The 22628-nt window shown below is 37.6% G+C and overlaps 1 protein-coding gene and 1 non-coding gene across 2 annotated transcripts; both read right to left on the bottom strand.

Moving 5' to 3' along the window:
• Positions 1–1477: 1477 nt before the first annotated feature.
• Positions 1478–1549, bottom strand: trnaw-cca (transfer RNA tryptophan (anticodon CCA)). Its single transcript has one exon. It is a non-coding gene; the product is annotated as a tRNA-Trp (tRNA).
• Positions 1550–3413: 1864 nt separating this feature from the next.
• LOC141326027 (uncharacterized) lies at positions 3414–21307 on the bottom strand. The gene is made up of 3 exons (XM_073834734.1): positions 21092–21307; positions 15330–15486; positions 3414–4267 (listed from the first exon to the last, which is right to left on the bottom strand). Exons 1-3 carry the CDS (start codon positions 21305–21307, stop codon positions 3414–3416), a joined length of 1227 nt encoding a protein of 408 aa, XP_073690835.1.
• Positions 21308–22628: the final 1321 nt, after the last annotated feature.

Here is a 22628-nt window from a genome sequence, read left to right as displayed (position 1 = left end):
ACGTAAAAGACGATATTCCGCCTTATCCTGGACTGGACGGTTTAGTTAAAAACTCAGCACGCAGTCTACACATAGTATTTCCGGTAAAATCGAGGGCTCAAAAATTTATCCAGTAAAAAAAAACAAAAAAAAAAACAGGTGACATTTTATGAATCTGTTTTAAATTAATCTTTCATTTATGACAGGGTTGGGCTCCCACCTACTGGCGGTTTTAGACAGGACAAAACCAGCCATGATTCCAGGACAATAGCATACTCAGCAAAATATATCTCCTAATTGCTTATCGATTAAACATAATATCGCAAATTTATTTCCCAATGTTTGACCAAAATAATAATAATAATAATAATAACAACAACAACAACAACACATTTTATCAACTAGTGTCAACTAGCCTATTAGCCTATATATGTAGCTCAAAAATTTGCATGCATGTTACAGTGCATAATAAACACCAAAATTATATGAAATTTTGTCTGGTAAACTTGATCATACCAGACATTTTGACCGACATTAACTTTTTTAGAGTGAACATTTGTGTGCTTTACTTTTAAGTATTTCATGACAATTATTATGTAAATGAATCTAATGAATAAATATTTTTAAAAAACAAAACATATCCAAGCTGTCATATCAGTTTTATGGTCATTCTAACACAATGAAAACGCTATTAATTAAGGGGCTTTTTTTTTTTAAGTGCATCACCGCAGGCGGGATTTAGAAAGAGAAATGGGTGTAATCGCGATTATGTTTAGCATCTAATGAATATGCATTTTTACTAATAGGAATACAATTGTAGAGCTCTGTAACTAGATTTCTTACTAGTAAGAATTGAATTAGAGAGCTCTGTAATTGCATTTTTACTAGTAAGAACTATATTAGAGAGCTCTATAATTCAGAATTTACTAGTAAAAATACAATTGCAGAGCTCTCTAACTAAATCAGAGAGCTCTCTAATTATAATTGTTACTAGTAAAAATGTAATTATAGAGCTCTCTAATTTAATTATTACTAGTAAAAATGCAATTACGACGAGTAACACTTAGAATATTTTAAGCTAAAACGGCTTGCCATATATACTCCCGAATTTTCCTTTGATTATATGCTAATAAAAATAACAGGTCAAGATACAAATCTATCGCAGTACACCGGTGGTTTCCTGATCCTGGTGACCCCCTGCTCTGGGCTGTGTTTCCCAAAAGCATTGCAATCCTTAATACAACGTAGACGCATTGAAACCAATAGAGTTACAATCAACTTAGGGTTACGATGACTCTGGAAAACGCGGCCCTGCATATTTTGTCTGTCTCCTTTTTCAGACACAACCAGATGAGTTCATGGAGCTCTCTCCTAACTAGCCAATGATCTTAATCAGGTGTGTTTAATAAGGGAGACATACAGAACGGTGGGATTGGAAACCACTGCAGCACACAACGACAGGACTTCTTTTCACATTAGAAGTCAACAAGAAATCACGTGACCCCGACGTGATTTGAACACGCAACCTTCTGATCTGGAGTCAGACGCGCTACCGTTGCGCCACGAGGTCCTGAACCCAGAGGTGATGTATTTTGCTTAACCGCCTTGACACAGAATGCAAATCAGTAAATATACAGTGCTCAAGGAACATTCTTGATGTTGGACTTCATACTCAGGAGATCAAAAACAGATCGTCTGACCTCAAGGTGATTTGGGGCCAGACACTCTACCGTTGCACTACAAGATTGCTTTGATTCAATTTGCATATCAGTCACGGTAAAGGGCTGTAGACTTTATACTATGGTTGTCAAGAAGAGATCAACTGATGTGATTGGAACATGCAACCGTCTGATCTGCATTCAGCCATGCTACCGTTGTACCCCAAGACACCACAAACCTATCTGGTGTTTCCTGCTTAAGCCACTTTTTGTCACCCTGCTTTTGATAGCTCTCGAAGGAAAAAATAATAATTCGTGCTGACCTGTAGCTTTTTGTCTGAAGTTGACAAAAAAACATCTAGAAAAATATATATATATATTTATTTTTTATTTTGTCCCACTTCACTGTATTCATAATGTTGTTCATTTAATTTTATTTTTGTTTGTATTTTTCTCCTAGGCTTCGGATATTGCTGGTGTGCTGGACAAAGTGGACAGCCTTGCGGAATATCTTGTGGAGCTCAGGAATCAGCCATCTCTGGCTCTCACCAAGCATCAGGTCAGTTTCTCTTCTTGACCTGTCACATGTTGACACTACCACTTGTTTTGTTTTCTCATTTGCCATGTATTATATGCTCTCTCTGCTTAGGTGAGCAATATAGTTGGCAGAACCTGCTGGATTACGATAAGAAGAGAGTGATGTTTGCTGCCAGACACCAGAGCAGGCTGGACACAGGTTCACTTCAGGGGTGGAGAGCGTGAAGAGGCATACATTCACCACCACTGCCCCACTTGCCCAGTGGCCAGATTGTTGTCGCCTGATAGAGACCATTTCAAGCTCTGTGCCATCCATAAGAGTCCAAAAAAAAGGGGATAAAGTTTTATTTATGTGTATTGTTTTCTGCTTTCTGTTCTTTTGCACTTGAATGCACTAGTGCCATGGACATTAAGACAGTTTTATTTAAAAGTATAGTTTTGTTTTCTGTTCTTTTGCACTTGCAAAGAATGCACAGTAGTAATTAATATTTTAAAGTTTTATTCATTTGTATTGGTCTGTGCTTTCTGTTGTTTTGCACTCACAAAGGCAAACAAGAGCCATTGTCATTTTAAAATTTTATTTATGTGTATTGGTCTGTGCTTTCTGTTCTTTTGCACTTGCAAAAAATGCACAGGAGTCATGGACAATAGAAAGTATTATTAAGAGGTATTATTCATTTTCTGCACATGCAACATAACTATAAGAAAAAAAGAATAATGAATAATTGGCTATGACTGATTGAAAAATAAAAGTTTGGTCATGATTAAATAACTCCTTTTGTATGTCTTTGTTACAGTATCATTAAACGGTTATAGGCCCTTTTAAAAAATGTTGATAAATTTGGGGATTATTTAATAAATAAATTTACTATTTTTTTTTACTATGAGTTTTAGAACATAACTACAGCAGAAATATATTTAAAGTGCAAAAACTTAAAATATCAACAATCAGTAATATAAATCAGTAATATAAATCTAATAAAATATTATTTTTGTAATTTCAGAAATAATTTCATTCATTTGGACATCATTTATGTGATAATTACTGATAAATAAATCATTCAGTAAACACTTCAATGTATGGCAACAGTGTAATATGAACTGGGAAGCTTGTGATCATCCTTACTCCCATATAAATGTACAGGAAAATAGAGAAAACATTTTTTTTTTTCAGATAATTTATTGTAAATATACACTCCAAAAACATTGCTTTAAAGGACAAAGAGATAAAATTCCCTTTCATTTCATTTCTCCTAATTTTTTCCTTTTGTCTCTCTCTTTCCTTTCTTTTTCTCTTTTCCCCCCTTCTTCCCCCTCCTTCCTTTTCTTCCCCCCCCTTAACAGACTATTGTTCCCCAGCTTCTCTCCAGTGTGGACTCTCATGTGTCTGTTAAGGCTTCCTTTTCGATTAAAACTCTTTCCACACTGTTGGCAGGTAAAAGGGTTCTCCATGGTATGAATTTTCTGGTGGATTTTAAGGTTTCCACTTTCAGAAAAACTCTTTCCACACTGTTTGCATGTGTATGGCTTCTCTCCAGTGTGAACTCTCATGTGTCTGTTAAGGTGTCCTTTTAGAGTGAAACTCTTTCCACACTGTTGGCAGGTGTAAGGCCTCTCTCCAGTGTGAATTCTCATGTGTCTGTTAAGGTCTCCTTTTTGAGTGAAACTGTTTCCACATTGTTGGCAGGTAAAAGGGTTCTCCATGGTGTGTATTTTCTGGTGCATTTTAAGGTTTCGACTTAGAGCAAAACTTTTTCCACACTGTTTGCATGTGTATGGCTTTTCTTCAGTGTGAATTCTCATGTGCATGTTAAGGTGTCCTTTTAGCGTGAAACTCTTTCCACACTGTTTGCATGTGTAAGGCTTCTCTCCAGTGTGAATTCTTCCTTTTTGAGTGAAACTGTTTCCACACTGAACGCAAGCAAAACAACTCCTAGTTCCTGTAATTTGAGCTCTTTTTTGTTTAGAAGTTTTTTCAGACTCTAATGAACAAAAAGATTTTTCTCCAGATACGAAATCATGAAGATTCTCAAACTGATCTTTCTCTTCAGTTTCATTCAGTTCTTCTTTCTCCTCTTTCAGTGCTGTTAGGTCTAAGGTGGAAAAACAAAGAAATAAAAGTTAACCCCAGTTTAATGACACAAAACAATTAATATCAACGCATGTAGATATGTAATGCATGTATGCTAGATCCTATACCAGGGTCTCCAAACCTGATCCTGCTCAGCCGGTACCCTACTGAGTTTAGGCTGGCCGTTATACAATTAATTAAAAAAAAAAAAAAAAAAACCTGGAAAATCTAATGACAGAGTTTAGGATCTATATATATCTATAATCTATATATAGACTGATCTCAATGTTTCTGTACCATTTTTGTCTCCTAAGGAATAAAATTTAGAAACAAATTTAGAAAGAGACGAGGCAAAAAAAAAAAGAAAAGGGGATAAACTCCCCACTCAACCGTCAGATGAAAAAGGTCAGTGTCAAAGTTTATTTATCTAATTTAAATCACTTTTAAAAACAACAAGTGTTTACTAAAGTGCTGTACAAGCATACTAAATTTAAAGGTGCCATAGAATGCATTGAAACAATATTTTAAATTGTTCTCTGACATCTACATAGAAGGTATATAGCATAGGAAAGCACAAAAATGAAGAATGAAATGGTTTGTTATTGCCTTATTTGGAAGGTTCATGAATATTAATGATCAGCTCTGTTCTGATTAGCTGTTTCATAGAGCTGCTCATCTCAATAGCTTGCACATGGAGGAAATATTTATTTAATTACGGAGCTCTAGCTGCTTTTAATATGCGGTTTGTTGAATCTGCCGTTTTGAATCTCCGACATTTTACTCTCACTATAGTGCATGATCGCATGTGCTCTGTGTAACGTTATACTGCAGCGACACAAAGACTTGCCACACAAGTAGATGCTTTAGTGATGCTCAGGATTTGTTAATCATTCGTCAACATCAGCGTAGTCATCTCTCTCCGTTTATGTGGTAAGAGAAATCTAACTGCAATGTAACAGTATGTACATCTGTACTGCAATGTAACAGGCTACCGCTAGCTTTAAGCTAACTGTGTCCCTTCAGTGGCTCGCCTTATTTTACTGGTTTACTGATGTTACTGATGATTGGGTGATGCAAATATTTGGGGCGTAACTATCAATGATCGGGAATATAGCGTAACAGTCGGCAGGGGCGCCACTAGGGGGGGGGGGGGGGTTAGGACAATTCTAAGGGCCCACGCACTTTAGAGGCCCCCACAGATCTGCTTTGGTGTGGTAGGGGGGGCCCAAACTCATATTTTGTCATAGGGCCCAAAATTGGCTGTGGCGCCCCTGACAGTCGGTGTTATGTTGGAATTGACCTATTTTTCGGTGGTCTTTTGCAAACACTACATTTAAGAATCTGGTGTCAATATGGCGCCGTTGTATCTGGAACGCCGTCTTTCGCTCTCTCTGTCTCTGTTGTTTTTAGTGCTTATGTTTTTATTAACGTCTGTTTTAACTACTACCTGTGAAACGGCGTTGGTGTATGACCGCCAAACACTTCTGAACATTCAAATGGCTTTTGAAACAGCTAGGACCGACACTTGAGCGTCACCTAGGATTGACGCTTGTGCGCCTTGTCCCTCTCCGTGGCCCACTCATTCCTGCATTTTCCCTGCTTGCCAGTGTCGCCATCTTACTGACTTACCCTGGAAAAGGAAGCGACGGAGGAAACGCGGAAAGCGAGGTGGAGTTGCAGCTCGTCTGAGATCTGTTGGGACTGGGATGATCCGCGGGTTACGTCTTCATTGGCGTTCGCTGGATGCATCGTATTATTGGCTACGACAAGTTGTCCCCAGCCTTGTTTCTCTGCGCTGTTTTCCTCCGCGTGTTCGTCGTGGTGGAGTAAATGAGTCTAACCTTCGACCGATTCGTAGATCCACACAACCCCAGGGAGAGTTGCCGTTTCATGTGATTTAATCAACGCACGCTCTCTGGTAAATAAGACTTTTATTTTAAATTACTTTTTTACTCTACATGCTCTGGATGCTTTATGTATCACCGAAACTTGGATTAAACCTGGTGATTTAAGTCCTTTCACCGAACTCCTGCCCCCGGGCTGTAGCTTTTTAAATTCACCTCGGTTATCTGGCCGTGGTGGGGGCTTGGCTACAGTGTTCAAAAACTCGTATCTCTGCAGCCGACTATCAACTGGGCCTCATAACTGTTTAGAAGTTCTGCTGTTTCAACTTTCTCTAGTGAACCCTGTTGTTTTTGCCGTCATCTATCGACCACCCAATGTTAATAAGGATTTTCTTAATGAATTTGCTCAATTTCTGAGTGAAATTGTCATTAGTTATGACAGGATTTTAATACTGGGAGATTTTAACATCCATGTGTGTTGTGGCTCTAAACCACTTTCAAAGGATTTTTTTAGTTTACTTGATTCCTTTGATTTTGTGCAATGGGTGACTGGACCTACTCATGTTCAGGGACATACATCTCGTGGTCTGTCACTGTTGGATATAAAGATCATGGACGCTGGTATATCTGACCATCTGCCTATACGGTTTTCTATGATGTTCGACGGAAATCATCCAAATCAATCATCACTGCTACGCTGGACTCGTATTTTTACGGATCGCTCAAGTGAAGAATTCTCCTCGAAATATGAACTATTAAGTGCTACCCAGGTTATGAACTCTCTCACCTGTTGCTGGGATGCCAATGAACATCTTAGTATTTTTAATAATAACTGTTCAAATATCTTAAATTCTATCGCACCACTAAGGGTGAGAAAACGTAAGCAAAATTCAGTACTTTGGCATAATGATACTATTCGTTCCCTTGGCTTGTACAGGCTTGTAGAAAGGCAGAACGAAAGTGGAAAAAAGACAAATTACAAGTTTCATATGAAATCCTACGGGACTCTCTTTCCGCCTTTCAGCGAGCTGCTAAAGCAGCAAAGTGTAAATATTTCTCAGAGTTAATAACACAAAACAGCTATAAGCCAAATATTTTATTTTCTACTATCGAGACTGCACTTCATCCAAAAGTTAATCTTTTTCCTGAGGTATCTGTCACTCTATGTGAGAATTTTGCTGTTTATTTTAATGATAAGATTTCTGAAATAACAGCTACATTGTCAATGTCATCATACAAATTGGTTGACGCTCCATACTCTGGTTCTATTTGGTCTGAATTTGAGTCTGTGAACCTGAACACCTTGATTAGGACTATGTCTAGTTTGAAATCCACAATGTGTCCCCAGGATGTTATTCCACCACGCTTTCTCAGGCAGATTATTGACACTGTTGGCCCCGATCTGCTGTCTTTTATTAACAAGTGTCTCCAAACTGGGACTGTTCCCCATGATTTCAAACTTGCTACAGTGAGACCTAATCTTAAAAAAACAAATCTCGATTCCACACTGCTGTCTAACTTCCATCCCATTTCAAATTTGCCTTTTTTATCTAAAATCCTTGAGAAAGTTGCTTTAAACCAACTTCAGTCACATTTATCTTATAATTCTATTTATGAAAAGTTTCAGTCTGGTTTTAAATCTTGCCATAGCACGGAGTCAGCCCTCTTACGAGTTTTAAATGATGTCATGTTGACTACGGACTCTGGCCAGTTTACGGCTTTGGTTTTGTTAGACCTCAGCTCTGCCTTTGATCTGGTCAATCATAACGTTCTAATTTCGCGTCTTGAAACGTGCGTTGGTTTACGGGGGTGACCTATGTATTACAATGGTTTAGGTCATATCTTTCTGATAGGAGGTTTGTGGTCAATATTGGGCACCATTCCTCTTCTGAGATACAGTTAAGATCTGGTGTACCTCAGGGATCGATTCTGGGTCCAGCATTGTTCTCTCTTTATCTGCTTCCATTAGGGTCTATCTTTAGTAAATATGGGGTCTCTTTCCATCTGTATGCAGATGACACTCAGATTTATATTCCTTTAAAGCGTGGAAATAAGAATGCCTTTAAGCCTATTCTGGATTGTATGGAGGAGCTAAAACTTTGGCTGGCAACAAACTTTTTGAGCCTCAACGAGAGTAAAACTGAATTCATAGTGTTTGGTCCTACTGATCAATGTGTACATGATTTCAAAAGTACATCTCTATCACCGTACAGTACCTCATGTGTCAGAAATCTGGGTGTTTTGTTTGACAGTAACCTCAAATTTGATAAGCAGATAAGTACAGTGCTTAAGTCTCGTTTTTACCATATTCGTCTTCTTTCAAAAGTAAAGCCATTTCTATCTCTAAAGAAGCTTGAAATAGCTATGCACGCATTTGTAACATCTCGGCTTGACTACTGCAACTCTTTATATGTCGGTGTCTCTCAGTCTTGTGTCTCTCGTTGGCAGTTAGTCCAAAATGCAGCAGCCCGGCTTCTCACAGGAAAGCGCAAATACGAGAAAATTACAAAATCCTAATGTTTGTTTTTAAATCTTTACATAGTCTGGCCCCACAGTACTTAACTGGTTTGTTACAGCCTTACATTCCATCAAGATCACTCAGATCCACTAATTTTAATTTGTTGCAAGTGCCTAGGACAAGACTAAAAACCAGAGGTGACCGTGCCTTTTCTGTTGTTGGTCCAAAGTTATGGAACGATCTCCCGTTTCACATCAGAACTGCCCCAACCTTGTCTGTTTTTAAGTCCACTCTTAAAACCTATCTATTTTCCTTGGCGTTCAACATCCCTTGAACTATTGTTCTGTGTTTTTGGCCTTAGGAACCTCGCCTGTGTTTACACCTTGTGTGATATTATGTTTTATAATTTGTGTCTGTCTTACTGTGTATTTATTAATAGTGTTGTAAAGCACTTTGGTCAACCTCGGTTGTTTTTAAATTGTGCTCTATAAATAAAAACTGTATTGTATTGTATTGTATAAGAAGGAGGAAATGTTGGTGTTTGAGACTGATGGTATGTCATGTCCATGTACCGAACTGTTATTACAGGAAAGGGGACAAAGTCTTGTATAAAGAGGCCAAATACACACTGGAAAAGGAGATCAAAGTGGCAAAGAGAAATTATTCCGAAAAGATAAGGAACCAATTTCATTCCAGTGACTCTTCATCAGTGTGGAAAGGTCTAAAACACATCACCAATTACAAGACATCATCCCCCAGCACTTTGCAGAATCAGCAACTGGCAGACGATCTGAACGAGTTCTATTGTCGGTTTGAAAAGACACCATTTACACCTCCAACATCACCCCTCTCCCCCACTCCTGCAACTCCCATTCAAATCAGTGAAGATGAGGTACGCAAGGTCTTCAAAAAGAACAAAAGAAGAAAGGCACCAGGCCCTGACGGTGTCACACCAGCCTGTCTGAAAACCTGTGCAGATCAGCTGGCACCCATTTTCTCACAGATCTTCAATAGGTCTTTGGAGTTGTGTGAAGTCCCCGCCTCTCTCAAACGTTCTGAAATCATCCCCATTCCAAAGAAACCCAAAATAACAGGACTTAACGACTACAGACCTGTGGCGCTAACATCTGTCGTCATGAAGTCGTTTGAGAAACTGGTTCTGGCTTATCTGAAGGACATCACCAGACCCTCACTGGACCCCCTGCAGTTTGCTTATCGTGCAAACAGGTCTGTAGATGATGCAGTGAACATGAGTCTACATTTCATACTGCAGCATCTGGACAAATCAGGGACTTATGTGAGGATCCTGTTTGTGGACTTCAGTTCAGCCTTCAACACTATCATCCCAAACCTCCTCCTGCCCAAACTAACTCAGCTCTCTGTGCCCACATCAGTCTGTCAGTGGATCAACAGCTTCCTGACAGACAGGCAGCAGCTAGTGAGGCTGGGAAAATTCTCATCCAGCACCCGTACTATCAGCACTGGCGCCCCTCAGGGTTGTGTCCTCTCCCCACTGCTCTTCTCCCTGTATACAAATGACTGTACCTCCAAAGACCCCTCTGTCAAGCTCCTGAAGTTTGCAGACGACACCACACTTATCGGCCTCATTCAGGACGGTGACGAGTCTGCTTACAGACAGGAGGTAAAAGAGCTGGCTGTCTGGTGCAGTCATAACAACCTGGAGCTCAACACGCTCAAAACTGTGGAGATGATCATAGACTTCAGGAAAACCCCCCCTGCTCTCCCCCCACTCACCATCATGAACAGCACTGTAAACACAGTGGAGTCATTCAGGTTCTTTGGAAATACCATCTCTCAGGACCTGAAGTGGGACATTCACATAGACTCCATTGTGAAAAAGGCCCAGCAGAGGCTGTACTTCCTCCGCCAGCTGAGGAAACTCAACCTGCCACAGGAACTGCTGAAACAGTTTTACTCTGCCATCATTGAATCCGTCCTCTGCACTTCAATTACCATCTGGTTCAGCTCAGCTACAAATTCTGATCTCAGAAGACTACGTCGGATAGTCCGGACTGCTGAGCGAATCATTGGTACAACCCTCCCTACCCTTCAAGATCTGTACTTATCCAGAGTACGAAAAAGGGCTGCCAAAATTACTCTGGACCCCTCACATCCAGCACACTCACTTTTTGAACTGTTACCATCCGGTCGGCGCTACAGAGCACTGAGCACTAGAACGACCAGACACCGAAACAGTTTCTTTCCTCAGGCAATCCATCTCATGAACACTTGATCGTGGAACATACAACACTATACATTCTTTATTCATTTTTCCGTTATTTATTTAAAGCACATACTTACTTCCATTCAAATGTCTTTGCTATTTTTGCACATTGTCTGTCTTGTATACCTCTATATTGTTCTTTTTATAATATGTATCGTCTTGTCACTGTCATTCTGTAGCACTGTGGAGCTCTGTCACAAAAACAAATTCCTAGTATGTGCAAACATACCTGGCAATAAAGCTCATTCTGATTCTGATTCTGATTCTGATTCTGATTATTCAACGATGCCAAGGTAAACACAATTTTCCATTCTATGGCGCCTTTAAAACAATAAACACACACAGTGGTGTGGAAAAGTGTTGGCCCCCTTCCTGATTTTATTTATTTATTTGCATGTGTCACACTTTAATGTTTCAGATCATCAAACAAATTACAATATTAATCAAAGATAACACAAGTAAACACAACATACAGTATCTGAATGAGGTTTTTTATTATGAAGGGAAATCCAAACCCACATGGCCCTGTTTGAAAAAGTGTTTGCCCCCTAAACTTACTAAATTTCTTTGGATCTCAAAATGTGTATCTTTTGAGGACCTTTTGGTCTACTTCATTCAGGCAGGTCCTATTTATGATTTCTTGATTGCGAACAGGTGTGGCAGTAATCAGGCCTGGGTGTGGCTAGAGAAAATGAACTCAGGTGTGATAAAACACAGTTATGTTTTAACACTTTTTCACACAGGGACATGTGGGATTGGATTTTGTTTTCCCTTCATTTAAAAACTGCATCTTGTGTTATCAGCTGTAACATAAATAAGCAAATCTGTGGTATTATTCACATTAAATTGATGGATGTAATTTAAGTTAAAGTTGTTTTTATATAAAAATAAGTATGATAAAAAAACTATGAAAGTATATTTGGGAATAAACGCATAAAATTACGATTTTAGCTTTAAGAAAAGTTTATTTATTTTATTTTTAGAATACAATATTAATAGTAGTTCAGACCGATGAGAATTAAACTGATGCCATAAAGTCATTCCCCATTTGATCTTTTAGGTCTGGTCCACACTAATACATTTTCATTTGAAAACGCTTTTTTTTTCTTTCGTTCTCTCTCTGTTTTGGCCTTCTGTCCACACTGAGACAGCATTTTTATCAAGGAAAACTAATGTCATTAAATTGTTCACTCCAATGTTCCTGTTTTTAAACTAAAAGTGGCATTTTTCTTGTGAAAAGTACTTGCTTTATTTTACTTAAAGTCGGGATAGAATTAAACTGATGCCAAAGCTCAGCATTTTGTTCACGTACCCCTCCATCAGTTTGAGAACCACTGGTTTATACTGTTCTCATGTTAAAGTACAGCACCTTCTTTATAAATATGCCCTACTGCTCCACTCTGATGCTCCTGAACAGTGGTCATCTATTTATTTACTTAATTATATTAATATTTGAATTATTTTCTGTTTTATTGTCTTTAATTCAAATTGCTTTATGTTTACAGCTCTCTTTCTCCTATTTTGTGCTGTTTTTCTATATGTCCTACATTGTCTAAAACAACTATATATATATATATTATTTTTTTTTTTGGCAAATGAAATGATCTTACTAGAGGAAATTGCATGAAAAGTGTCATCTGGTCCGTTTGTATAGTCTCAGTGAGCTTTTCTGAGGTTTCAGGCATGCACAGTGAGGCAAATTTAACACTTTCTTACATTCAAGTGTGGACGAGAAACTTTTGGAAAACACCTGAAAACGCTAGTGTGGATGTGGATCATTTTAAAACAAAAAACGCTGTTTTCATTTCTATCCGGATTCATTTAGATGTAGCTTTAGCTACAGCTGTCTGTTTTATTTGCTTACAAATACTTTAAATGACCAAATGTAGTCAGCATGCAGTAGCCAAATCTGATTACTTACATTTCAAGGTTTGTGCAAATAACTTTAACATAAATAGTTTTCTTAAAGTGTCTAAGTACCAGAAATCAATGGTTTTAATATTAGAAACAGATATTGGGTTTAATATTGCAGAAATATATATAGGTTTTTTTAGGCTTATTTCTTATTATTGTTACAACTTAAATGCATGATGTCATAACACATGTTCAGTGTGAAAGCAGAATATTGAAGCCAACATTAGTATTTGCCATGTGATCTCAACACTTCTGTCAAATGTCTTAACATTTCTACACTTGTGTGACATTATTCATAATTCAGGGCTCTCAAGTCTCACGCATTCACCGTGAGACACACGCATTTCAACCAGTTCACACGCTCTCACGCCACACCTTGTATTTCTCACGCTGAAAAGTAAGGGATAACTTGTCCCGCTATATGGTGTTAATGTACGAGGTGCAGGCTTTGCAGAGAGAAGTACTCTGCCAAGCTCATAGCTGTCTTGAGAGTTAAATGGCACCTACCAGCCAAAAAATTAGAATTTGCTGTTTTCTGGTATATTACGTGATCCCGCTACAATCACGTTCGTCGCTAGGCTACGTAGACGCGCACACACAGGACAAGGCCAGCGGTGGAATCGTTGCGGGGCTGCCGCTTTCTCTCGCAGTGGAAGCATTTATCGGTGCGTTCACACTACAGCGTCAAATTTGCGCTCAGTGCCGCTGGCAACGCTACAACACCACTGCTTTGGGGTGTGTCAAATTTAGGGCAAAGCACGCCTCTGAAAAACAATGTTCACACCCCATTTACGTTCCATTGTCTTCTTTTAACGGCGGTTCGCAAACTTAACACTGGCATGTAATGAAAGCATGCAAAGTGCATTTTTGCGTGACTTTGTCAATAATATGTGATTTCAGCTCAGTAATCCACCAGTTTCGAAAACACGCATCATAATCTTCCCTTGCCTACTTCTCACAGCGATTGGTTGTCGCCCGGCGTTTTGTGCTCGAGATTTGCATAAAGTTGAGGAATGCCCAACCTTTTGACGCTCTCAGCTGCTCTCAATGCTTTCTCCGCGCCGCTTCCAATCCCAAAATGCACCACGCGATCGTTTACGCGCAACTTCCATATGAATGAATTGAAAACGCTCGCTTCGCCCCGCTCGCTACGTGACAGTGTGAACGCACCGTTAACATGTAAATCACTCGCGCTTGCCGCTTCTTTCGCGTCCGGTGTGAACGCACCATTACAGTTGAGGAGGTGGTCACGTTGCGGTCTCGGAGCGGACGTTGCCATTTGTATTTACTAGAAACTAAATAAATGCAGCAGGGTTTTTCATTTTTTTTCCATTTTACGATTCCTAGACAAAATCACTTGCCTGTGATCAAAGATAGTGAGAACTGATGTTGGGGATTATAGCCAAATTTGTGCAAAATTATTAGTTCTTCAACAGCTTTAACTAATTGTGGGCCTGAAATTAAGGAAAAGACATGATAATTGGTAAATCTGCTAAAAAAAGACAGACAAATTCATCCAAATAAAATAAATTGTTTTATATATTTCAAAACACAAATGTATCAACATTGTTGGGAAGTTATTTTGGAAATGGGCTGTAATAGGCTAAAGATTAAATTTCCCTATTTAAAATGTAATTTAAAAGTAATGTAACTATTTCAATTGCTTTAGAGGTAATGTAACATTACATTTGATTACTAAATTTCTAAGGAATGTTTTCAGCTGATAATACTTTTAAAAACTTTTTAAGCAGACAGGTTTACCTTACAGTAATTACTGTCAATTTTACAAAATCCTTCATCACTTGAATTAAGATTTTAATAATTTAATTTTAAAGCACAGCCACCACAAAATCTTTAGCACCTCTGTTTAACTCCTGAAACATTGGTGTCTCTATTTTAAAGCAGTCAATGCGATTTGGGAAATAAATCAATCAAAATATTTACATGTAACCCACTTTGTAATTGTAAACATTTTTAAAAGTAACTGTAATTTAACTATATTTGTTATTTCTCAGTAACTGTAACAGATTAGTTAAATGTCATTTTTAATTAAATTACATAATTCAGTTACACGTAACTAATTACTCTAGCTAAGTTCAAGCCCCTACCACTGTCATCAAGGCATCAAAGTGTGCAATAAACACTTGAAATACAAAATGACATTAGTAAGCTGAAATATGTACCCTCTCTCTTTCACAAACACACACACAGATTGACATACATGCTATGAGCAAGTTCTGCAATCCTCCTGTATGTTTACAGTATGTGCATTGAGCACTGCTGTTTAGTTTGCTCGTTTGGGGCCAAATTCTTTTTTTTACTTTTGATACATATGCATATTTTTGAAATATTTAAAACATTTTATTTTTATGAATTTGACTTATCAGATCTACCAGTTGTTATATGTTTTATTTTGTGCTGGTTAATTATGAACAATAGATAGTTGAACTTTTACCAAAAACTGGAGAGAATTGTGTGGGGCCGAGGGGCCGCTGCTGCAAATATTTGAGTGGCTCCTACCCTAACAGATAAAATCTCACTCCAAACTTTTTCCAAAACTTGAGAGCCCTGATAATTCATATCTATTTCTGTAGTGAATTCATCTTAGAGAATAAAAACCAACCTGTTTGTTCCTCAGTATCTTCATGTTTGACTCTAAATGTTTCTTCAATCTTCATGTCTTCATTCTCCTCTTTAATAAACGGCATCTTTATAACAGTGTGTGACATGGATCTCTGTTGATTCTCCAGGAGTTTTTCTGTGTGTTTGAACACTTTGTCCTGTTTAAGATGAGAATAATTAATGGAAAGAAAAATCAATGGAAACTAAATCTCTGGATGCGTCTCAATCAGCTCCTAGTTCAGTATTCAGTGCACTAGTAAGACAGTCAGAGAGTTAGTAGACATCAGTAGCCTATAACAATTTACAAAATATATACGAATTACACAGAAGGTTCATATTTAGGCAGGCTATTTTGATTTATATTTAGTATTCGATTATTTGTAGATCATATCTAATATATTACACTTTCATGAAATCATTCTCGGTTGTGATTCACTCGTTTGTGTTTGTTGTTGTCGTTTGTAGTCCGCGTGCCGCTGAATCGAATCACTGAATCATTTCACAAATGATTTGATTCAAATGAATCGGATTCTCAATTTCTCTCATCACTTCTTATCATCACACGATTGATTCATGATATAGAGAGCGAAACGTACCTTCTCTGTTACTACAGGCTAACGTCTTCAGAAACTCTAAAGCATTACAACGTTATATTTCATAATGATGATTTATTTTACATAGCTTGTAAAAAACGCTTTAATAGATGTCCATTGGTTTAAAAACTTCAAAACCACAAACCTTTCTTCAGGTGAATCACAACAGATGAGGAGCTCGGTGCAGCTTTATGACGTCACATCACCAGAGCAAAATAAAAGTCCCATTGGTGCACTTCTTCTTCTTCTTCGTCTTTTTAATGGCGGGTGGCAACCGGCATTTAAGGTGCATATCCGCCACCTACTGTGCTGGAGTGTGGGCCAGAAATGTAAGCATCTAATCACGGTATGACTCAAAACAAAAAAAACAAAAAAAAAAAACCTTTACTTTACCTTCTTCCTACCTTTATAATTACTTTACCAATCTATTAAATCCTTTTCATTAAACCAGTTTCTCTTAAAAAGTTAAACAAATCTCCCATTATCTGCTCTCCGATTTTAAAAAGATTTTTAAGGCTCAACATGTTTTCTCCAAACTTCAGTACTTCCTCTTTTAATTTTATCCTTTGTTTTTCATATTTGACACATTCACTAATCACATGTTCCGCTGATTCCTCTCCCCTTCCACAATCACACATACCTGAAGGGTGCTTTTTTAATAAATACATAGTTTTATTTAATCCAGTATGTCCTAATCTCAACCTCGAAATAATGCTACTTTCTCTAGCACATCGACCTGTAGGTTTCCTTTTCCCCACTTCTTGCATAATATTGTATAAATGCCGCCCTTTCTTTCCTTCATCCCATTGTCTCTGCCATGTCTTCATAACATTTTCCTTTATTTTAACTTTAACTTCAGCTTTACTTACTGCCACTTTTGTAATTCTGTCAAGTTTCAAAGCTTGCTTAGCCAACATATCTGCTGTTTCATTTCCTTCAATCCCCCTATGAGCTGGAATCCACATAAATCTGACCGCTGCATTAATATGCTGCAGTCTGTATACAGTCTCATATATTTCGTACACAATATCAAGTCTGTTATTAGATGATACCGACTGAAGAGACATTAATGATGATAGGCTATCAGAGCAAATTAAAACCTTGGCAATTTTGTTTTGTTCCACCCACTGTAATACCCTTAAAATAGCTAACATTTCCACAGTAAATACTGTCAGATGATCAGAGGTTCTTTCCTTAACATTTACCTTTAGTTCTGGAATAGTGAATGCAAAACCGGTAAAACCACTCTTAGGATCTTTTGAGCCATCCGTAAATGCAGCTATAAATGAATTATATATAGACCTTATTCTAGCCTCCACTTTTTCAACCCAGTTTCCTTTCCCATTAAGTCTTTTTATTTCTCCTTGAATATAGAAGTCTATAATTAGTGGTGAAAACAACCAAGGCGGCGTCCTTGAACAAGGAACAGTAGGACTGAACTTACTCTCCTGCAATTTCATTTCAATTGCTATTTTACTAGATGCCCAAGCAAAGCATTCTGTCTTAGCCTTCCCACTTTCCCAACAAGGGGTAAGACACTTAACTGTAGGATGCCATCTTTCATTATGACCTTTTAGATTGGCCCAATAATTCATCATCAGTTGCTCAAATCTTAAGCTTAATGGTAGCTCACCCACCTCCACTTGCAATGCGCAAGCCGGTGAGGACCTTATTGCTCCACAACAAATTCGCAGTGCTTGATTTTGTATACTTTCCAGTTTCTTTAGTGTTGTTTTCGACGCAGATCTAAACACTATACTTCCATATTCCATCACTGGTCTTATTAAAGCCACATACACCCCTCTTAAGGCTCCTTTACTAGAACCCCACTCTATCCCAGTTAAGCACCTCATTATATTTAAAATCTTCTTACACTTTTCCTCTACTTTCCTTACCTGCTCTGTCCAAGTTAGTTTAGAGTCAAATGTTACCCCTAAAAACCGAAAGGAATTTACCTGCTCAATTTGATTTCCATACAGTAACACCTTAGCATCTTTATCCCTCTTTTGAGTAAAAACCATCATCTTTGTTTTTTCCACTGAAAATTTAAAACCCCATGCATAAGACCATTCTTCAATTAAACCTACTGCTTCCTGTATCTTCTCTTGTACTAAAAGTAAGTTCTTGCCATTTTTCCACAGGGCAGCGTCATCAGCAAATAATGACTTCCCAATATCATACTTTATTTTACTAAAAACATCATTGATCATAATAGAGAAAAGTAATGGGCTTATCACACTACCCTGCGGGGTCCCATTATCTACTTTAAATTTATTAGACACTGAAGCACCAATTTTAACCTGAATATACCTTTCAAATAGAAAACTTTTGACCCAATTAAAAGCTCTTCCCTTAATACCCATTTTATCTAATTTAATCAGTAGCCCCTCTTTCCATACCATATCATAAGCTTTTTCCACATCCAAGAAAACTGCCATAACCGATTCCTTATTTATCAAAGCTTTTCTAATTTCTGTTTCCAAACAAACCACAGGGTCCATTGTTCCCCGTCCTTTCCTAAAACCACTTTGGTAGGGGGATAAAAGACATTTACTTTCTATATAAAATGTCATTCTTTCTACAATCATCCGTTCCATAATTTTCCCCACATGCGACGTTAGGGCAATGGGCCTGTAGTTTGCTGGATTTGTTGGATCCTTACCTGGTTTTACTATAGGTATAATAATAGCCTCTTTCCAACTTATTGGTAATCTCCCTTCTTCCCAGCTCTTATTATATAAACCTAACAGTTTCATTTGCATTAAAATTCCAAACTGTTTCAACATCCTATAACTAATCTGATCTTTTCCTGGAGCAGTTATCTTAGCTTTATCTATTGCCCGTTTCATTTCGCTTAATGTAAAAGGGTAATCCAAAGCTTCCTCTGTACTTTCTTTCCTTATAAGTGCCTCTGGGTATGAATTTCTAGTCACTTCTCTCCCTCTTTTGCCAGCCTCTGACAGATTATTAGAACTATGAATTTCAACCAAAGCCTTAGCTATGATATCAGCTTTTTCCCCATTTGTTACTGCTATGGTTTCTCCTGATTTTAATACTGGAAACTGCCAGTCTTTTCTAATTCCCCTCATTTTCCTTATCATTCCCCACACATTTCCTAATGGAGTCGTTCTACCTATTTTATTACAATATTCTCTCCAACTGTCTCTTTTTGCCTTTTTAACTACTTTCCTAACTTGAGCTTGGGCCTTTTTGTACTCTATTAATCTTTGGAAGTTAAGATTATTCTTCAGCATTTTAAATGCCTTATTCCTTACTTTAATGCTTTTCCCACATTCTTCCGTCCACCATGGAACTGGTTTCCTATTCATTTTTCCTTTGCTTTTTGGAATACATAAGTTAGCCACTCTAAGCACTACGTCTTTAAATTTTCCATCAATTTCATCTATATCCTGGCTTAAATCAACTTCACTACTTGCCACCTCACATAAATATTCAAATTTACCCCACATAGCCTTATTTAATATCCATTTTTCCTCTCTTCCCTCTTCCCTCTCATCCTTTCTCACACATAACTTACATAAAACAGGAAAATGATCACTACCCATAGTAGACTCCTCCCATAACTCCCACTCACAAATACCTGCCACCTCTTTTGACACCAGTGTTAAATCAAGCGCTGAACTTTTACCTGTGTGAACATCTATTCTTGTGCTTCTCCCATTATTAATGCATACCAGATCAAACTCATCCAACAATTGTTCTATTATTAGACCATTTACATCTGTTTTCCCCCCTCCCCATAATGAACTATGGGCATTAAAATCTCCACATAAAATAGTGCGGCCACTTGCTAGCTCAACAATCTGTTTTAATTTATCACCATCTAATCTTCTACATGGATTATAATAATTTGCCACAGAAAACTTATCTTGCTTAGTCCATATTTTAACAATAATATACTCTTCCTCCCTTCCTTTTGATATAACTTGAAATGGAATACTTTCCTTGATAAATGTAGCACACCCACCCCCTACACCATCTTCCCTATCATTTCTTACACTAACATAATTACATATACTAAAATCTAATTTCCGTGATAACCATGTTTCCTGTATACAAATTACATCAGGTGCAGTTGGTAACGAACTAATAAAATACTTTAATTCCTGTCCATTTGCCACCAAGCTTCTTGCATTCCATTGAAGAATAAGGACCATAATATCAGCCAACAGATGAAACTTCCTGACTGGCCTGAGCACTTAGCTCATTCCTCACCTCTTCCCAGGACAAATCATTCAGACTAAGATGGTTCACTGCTGCCTTTACTATTATTTGTATCCTTTCCGTTTTTGACTTCGCCTCCGTTGTAGCATTGATGACCCCTGCTATAAAAATGATTAATTTCCTTAAATCAACCAGAACTTTGCCCTCTTTACTCTGTTCATGTTGATCATTTTTCAGATTCTCACTTGCCTCATTTACTACTCTTTCCTCCCTGTGATTCACCAGTCTAACAGCCTCTGCATATGATATTTTATTTTTAACTCTGACCTGCTGGATCTCAACCTGCCTTTTCATTACTTCACATCCCCCATATGCCACACTGTGATTCCCTCCACAGTTACAGCATTTCAGTTGTACATCCTTTCTACATTTCTCATAGTCATGGTCTTCCCCACATCTAGCACACCTTCTTTTCCCTTTGCAATTCATGGCTGTGTGACCAAACCTCTGACATTTAAAACATCTCAAAGGTTTAGGCACGTATTCTCTCACATTATACATCATATACCCCAGGGATACTTTATTAGGAAGCATTTCATCCTCAAATTCCAACAATACACTTTCACTTACTTGTCTCACCCCATTCTTAAAGCTGGTCAATCTTCGGGCATCTTTCACTTTCCCTCCTTTTAAGTTTGCTTTTATTTCTTCCACATTTACATCAACAGGAATGCCCCAAATCACCCCCCTCTTCCACATGTTTCTCTTCTCCACGCGACTAACACTACTTACTTTATGCCTTCCTACCTCCTTCATTCTACAGGCCCTTTCTCTTTGATCTTCATTTTTGCATATTATTAAAAGGTTTCCATCCCTCAACACTTTGGCCATTTTGACATCTCCCACTTGGTTTTTTTAAAATCGTAGTCAACTTCACTGGATTCATACCAAGCACTCCATTTTCCTCACCAAATCTAAGTATTACTTTGAACTCATCATCTATCTTCGGATTATCATCCTTTCCATCAACTTTAGTCGTCATCCCTTTGAATTTCTTTGACCCCGCTTTTCCACTCTCACCACCCCGTTTCTCTCTTATTCCATCTATTTCCTGACTAAACTCCACATGATCCTCGTTCTCAGTGTCATCCGAGTAAGCCCATTCTGGCCCATTTCCAGCACAGCTTTGCCTACCCGACATCGTTGTCAACGCTTTGTCACGCTTCCCCATTTCTTCCAAAAAAGTTCCTTGTCTTCTCTTCATTAGGTGACAGCAACTCGAAGAACTTTTATCATCGCTTCTTCAACTTTTCCTCCCGCGTAAACTTTTCAAAAGGTTTAGCCGACAACCAGTCAAACTTTGTGTAAAGTCTCGTTCCTACGGTGGCCGAGCCTCTTCCACGCCACTTCCGGGACCCCCATTGGTGCACTGCTCTCTTGAATCACAAATATATCATAGAAATGTTAAATATAGAATAGAATTTCATACTCATATGATGATGCTTTTCTAAAGTGACTAGCATCGCAAATCTATTAATATTATTCTCAATTTGTGTGTACATTTATAACACTTTGTTTTATGTTTTTATACCTATTCATTAAATTCACATAAAACTAGTTAATGCTGCTGTGTAACTGTTACAAAGAGGATGTGATGACAAATGGTCGATCACTCTTTTGACTATTGCAATCAATATCTTGTTATTTTGTTTGTTTGTGTAGTAATTTATTTATTCCTCTTTCGGAAAGTTACTGAAACACTGTCAGGGATTTTATTTTTCTTTTGCTATTGAGGCAAATGAGAACAAAAAAAATAAATGTGTCGCAGTTTCTATTTACCACTACAAAGGTTTATTTATTGTGAATGACATATCATTTACATTTCCACAGATTATCTTTTTTTTAAATGTGCATACTCTGTGCTAAAATATGATTACAATATAAAAAGTTACATATTAAGATCTTAGTTTTCAGTTGCTGCAAATGTATTTACAAACAAAAGTCATTAATAACAGATCCACACTGAAAATGACAAATCTTCTGTAAACTCAGTGCTATGAATAGACTTAAAACCTGACTGAAATTTTCCACCACAGAATTAGGCTGATAGTTATTTAAAACAGATGTGTCTACGGAATAAATACTGCAAAAAAAAAAAAAAAAAAAAAAAAAAAAAAAAAAATGTTTTGCAAAAAAAAGCATTAGAAACTCAGCAGAAAAGATACATGGCATTTAATTTTTAAATGAATATATTTAGCTTTAGAAGTGTGTGAATATGAATGTGAAATGATGGTAAGTGTCATCTTTTGTCTTTATTGGCTGTTGATGTTTCTGCATCATTTCTTTAATTGGTGTCTTTGTTTCTGATCAATATCTGAGTTAAATATGAATGCAGAGGCTGAAGGTGAGACTTTCCCTGATCTCTGTGATAATGAGTCTATAGTTCTGCTGATTGGATTAGAGTCGCTGAAAATCTGGGCATTTCCTGTAACTGCTCACATCCTTTGCATATTTTATCTTCT

Source organism: Garra rufa, chromosome 2, assembly GCF_049309525.1.
Source record: "Garra rufa chromosome 2, GarRuf1.0, whole genome shotgun sequence".
In the NCBI taxonomy this organism is placed as follows: domain Eukaryota; kingdom Metazoa; phylum Chordata; class Actinopteri; order Cypriniformes; family Cyprinidae; genus Garra; species Garra rufa.
The sequence above is the reverse complement of the archived record's forward strand: the minus strand, read 5'-3'. Positions and strand labels throughout refer to the sequence as shown.

What these genes read in the sequence shown, in the direction of transcription:
- LOC141326027 (XM_073834734.1), bottom strand. Translation starts at nt 21,307, where the DNA reads ATGTCGGGTAGGCAAAGCTGTGCTGGAAATGGGCCAGAATGGGCTTAC. An exon ending in AGATAGATGATGAGTTCAAA is followed by an intron (nt 15,487 to 21,091) that starts GTAATACTTAGA and finishes CATCTTAAACAG; the next exon opens with GACAAAGTGTTCAAACACAC. An exon ending in AGATACTGAGGAACAAACAG is followed by an intron (nt 4,268 to 15,329) that starts GTTGGTTTTTAT and finishes TTTCCACCTTAG; the next exon opens with ACCTAACAGCACTGAAAGAG.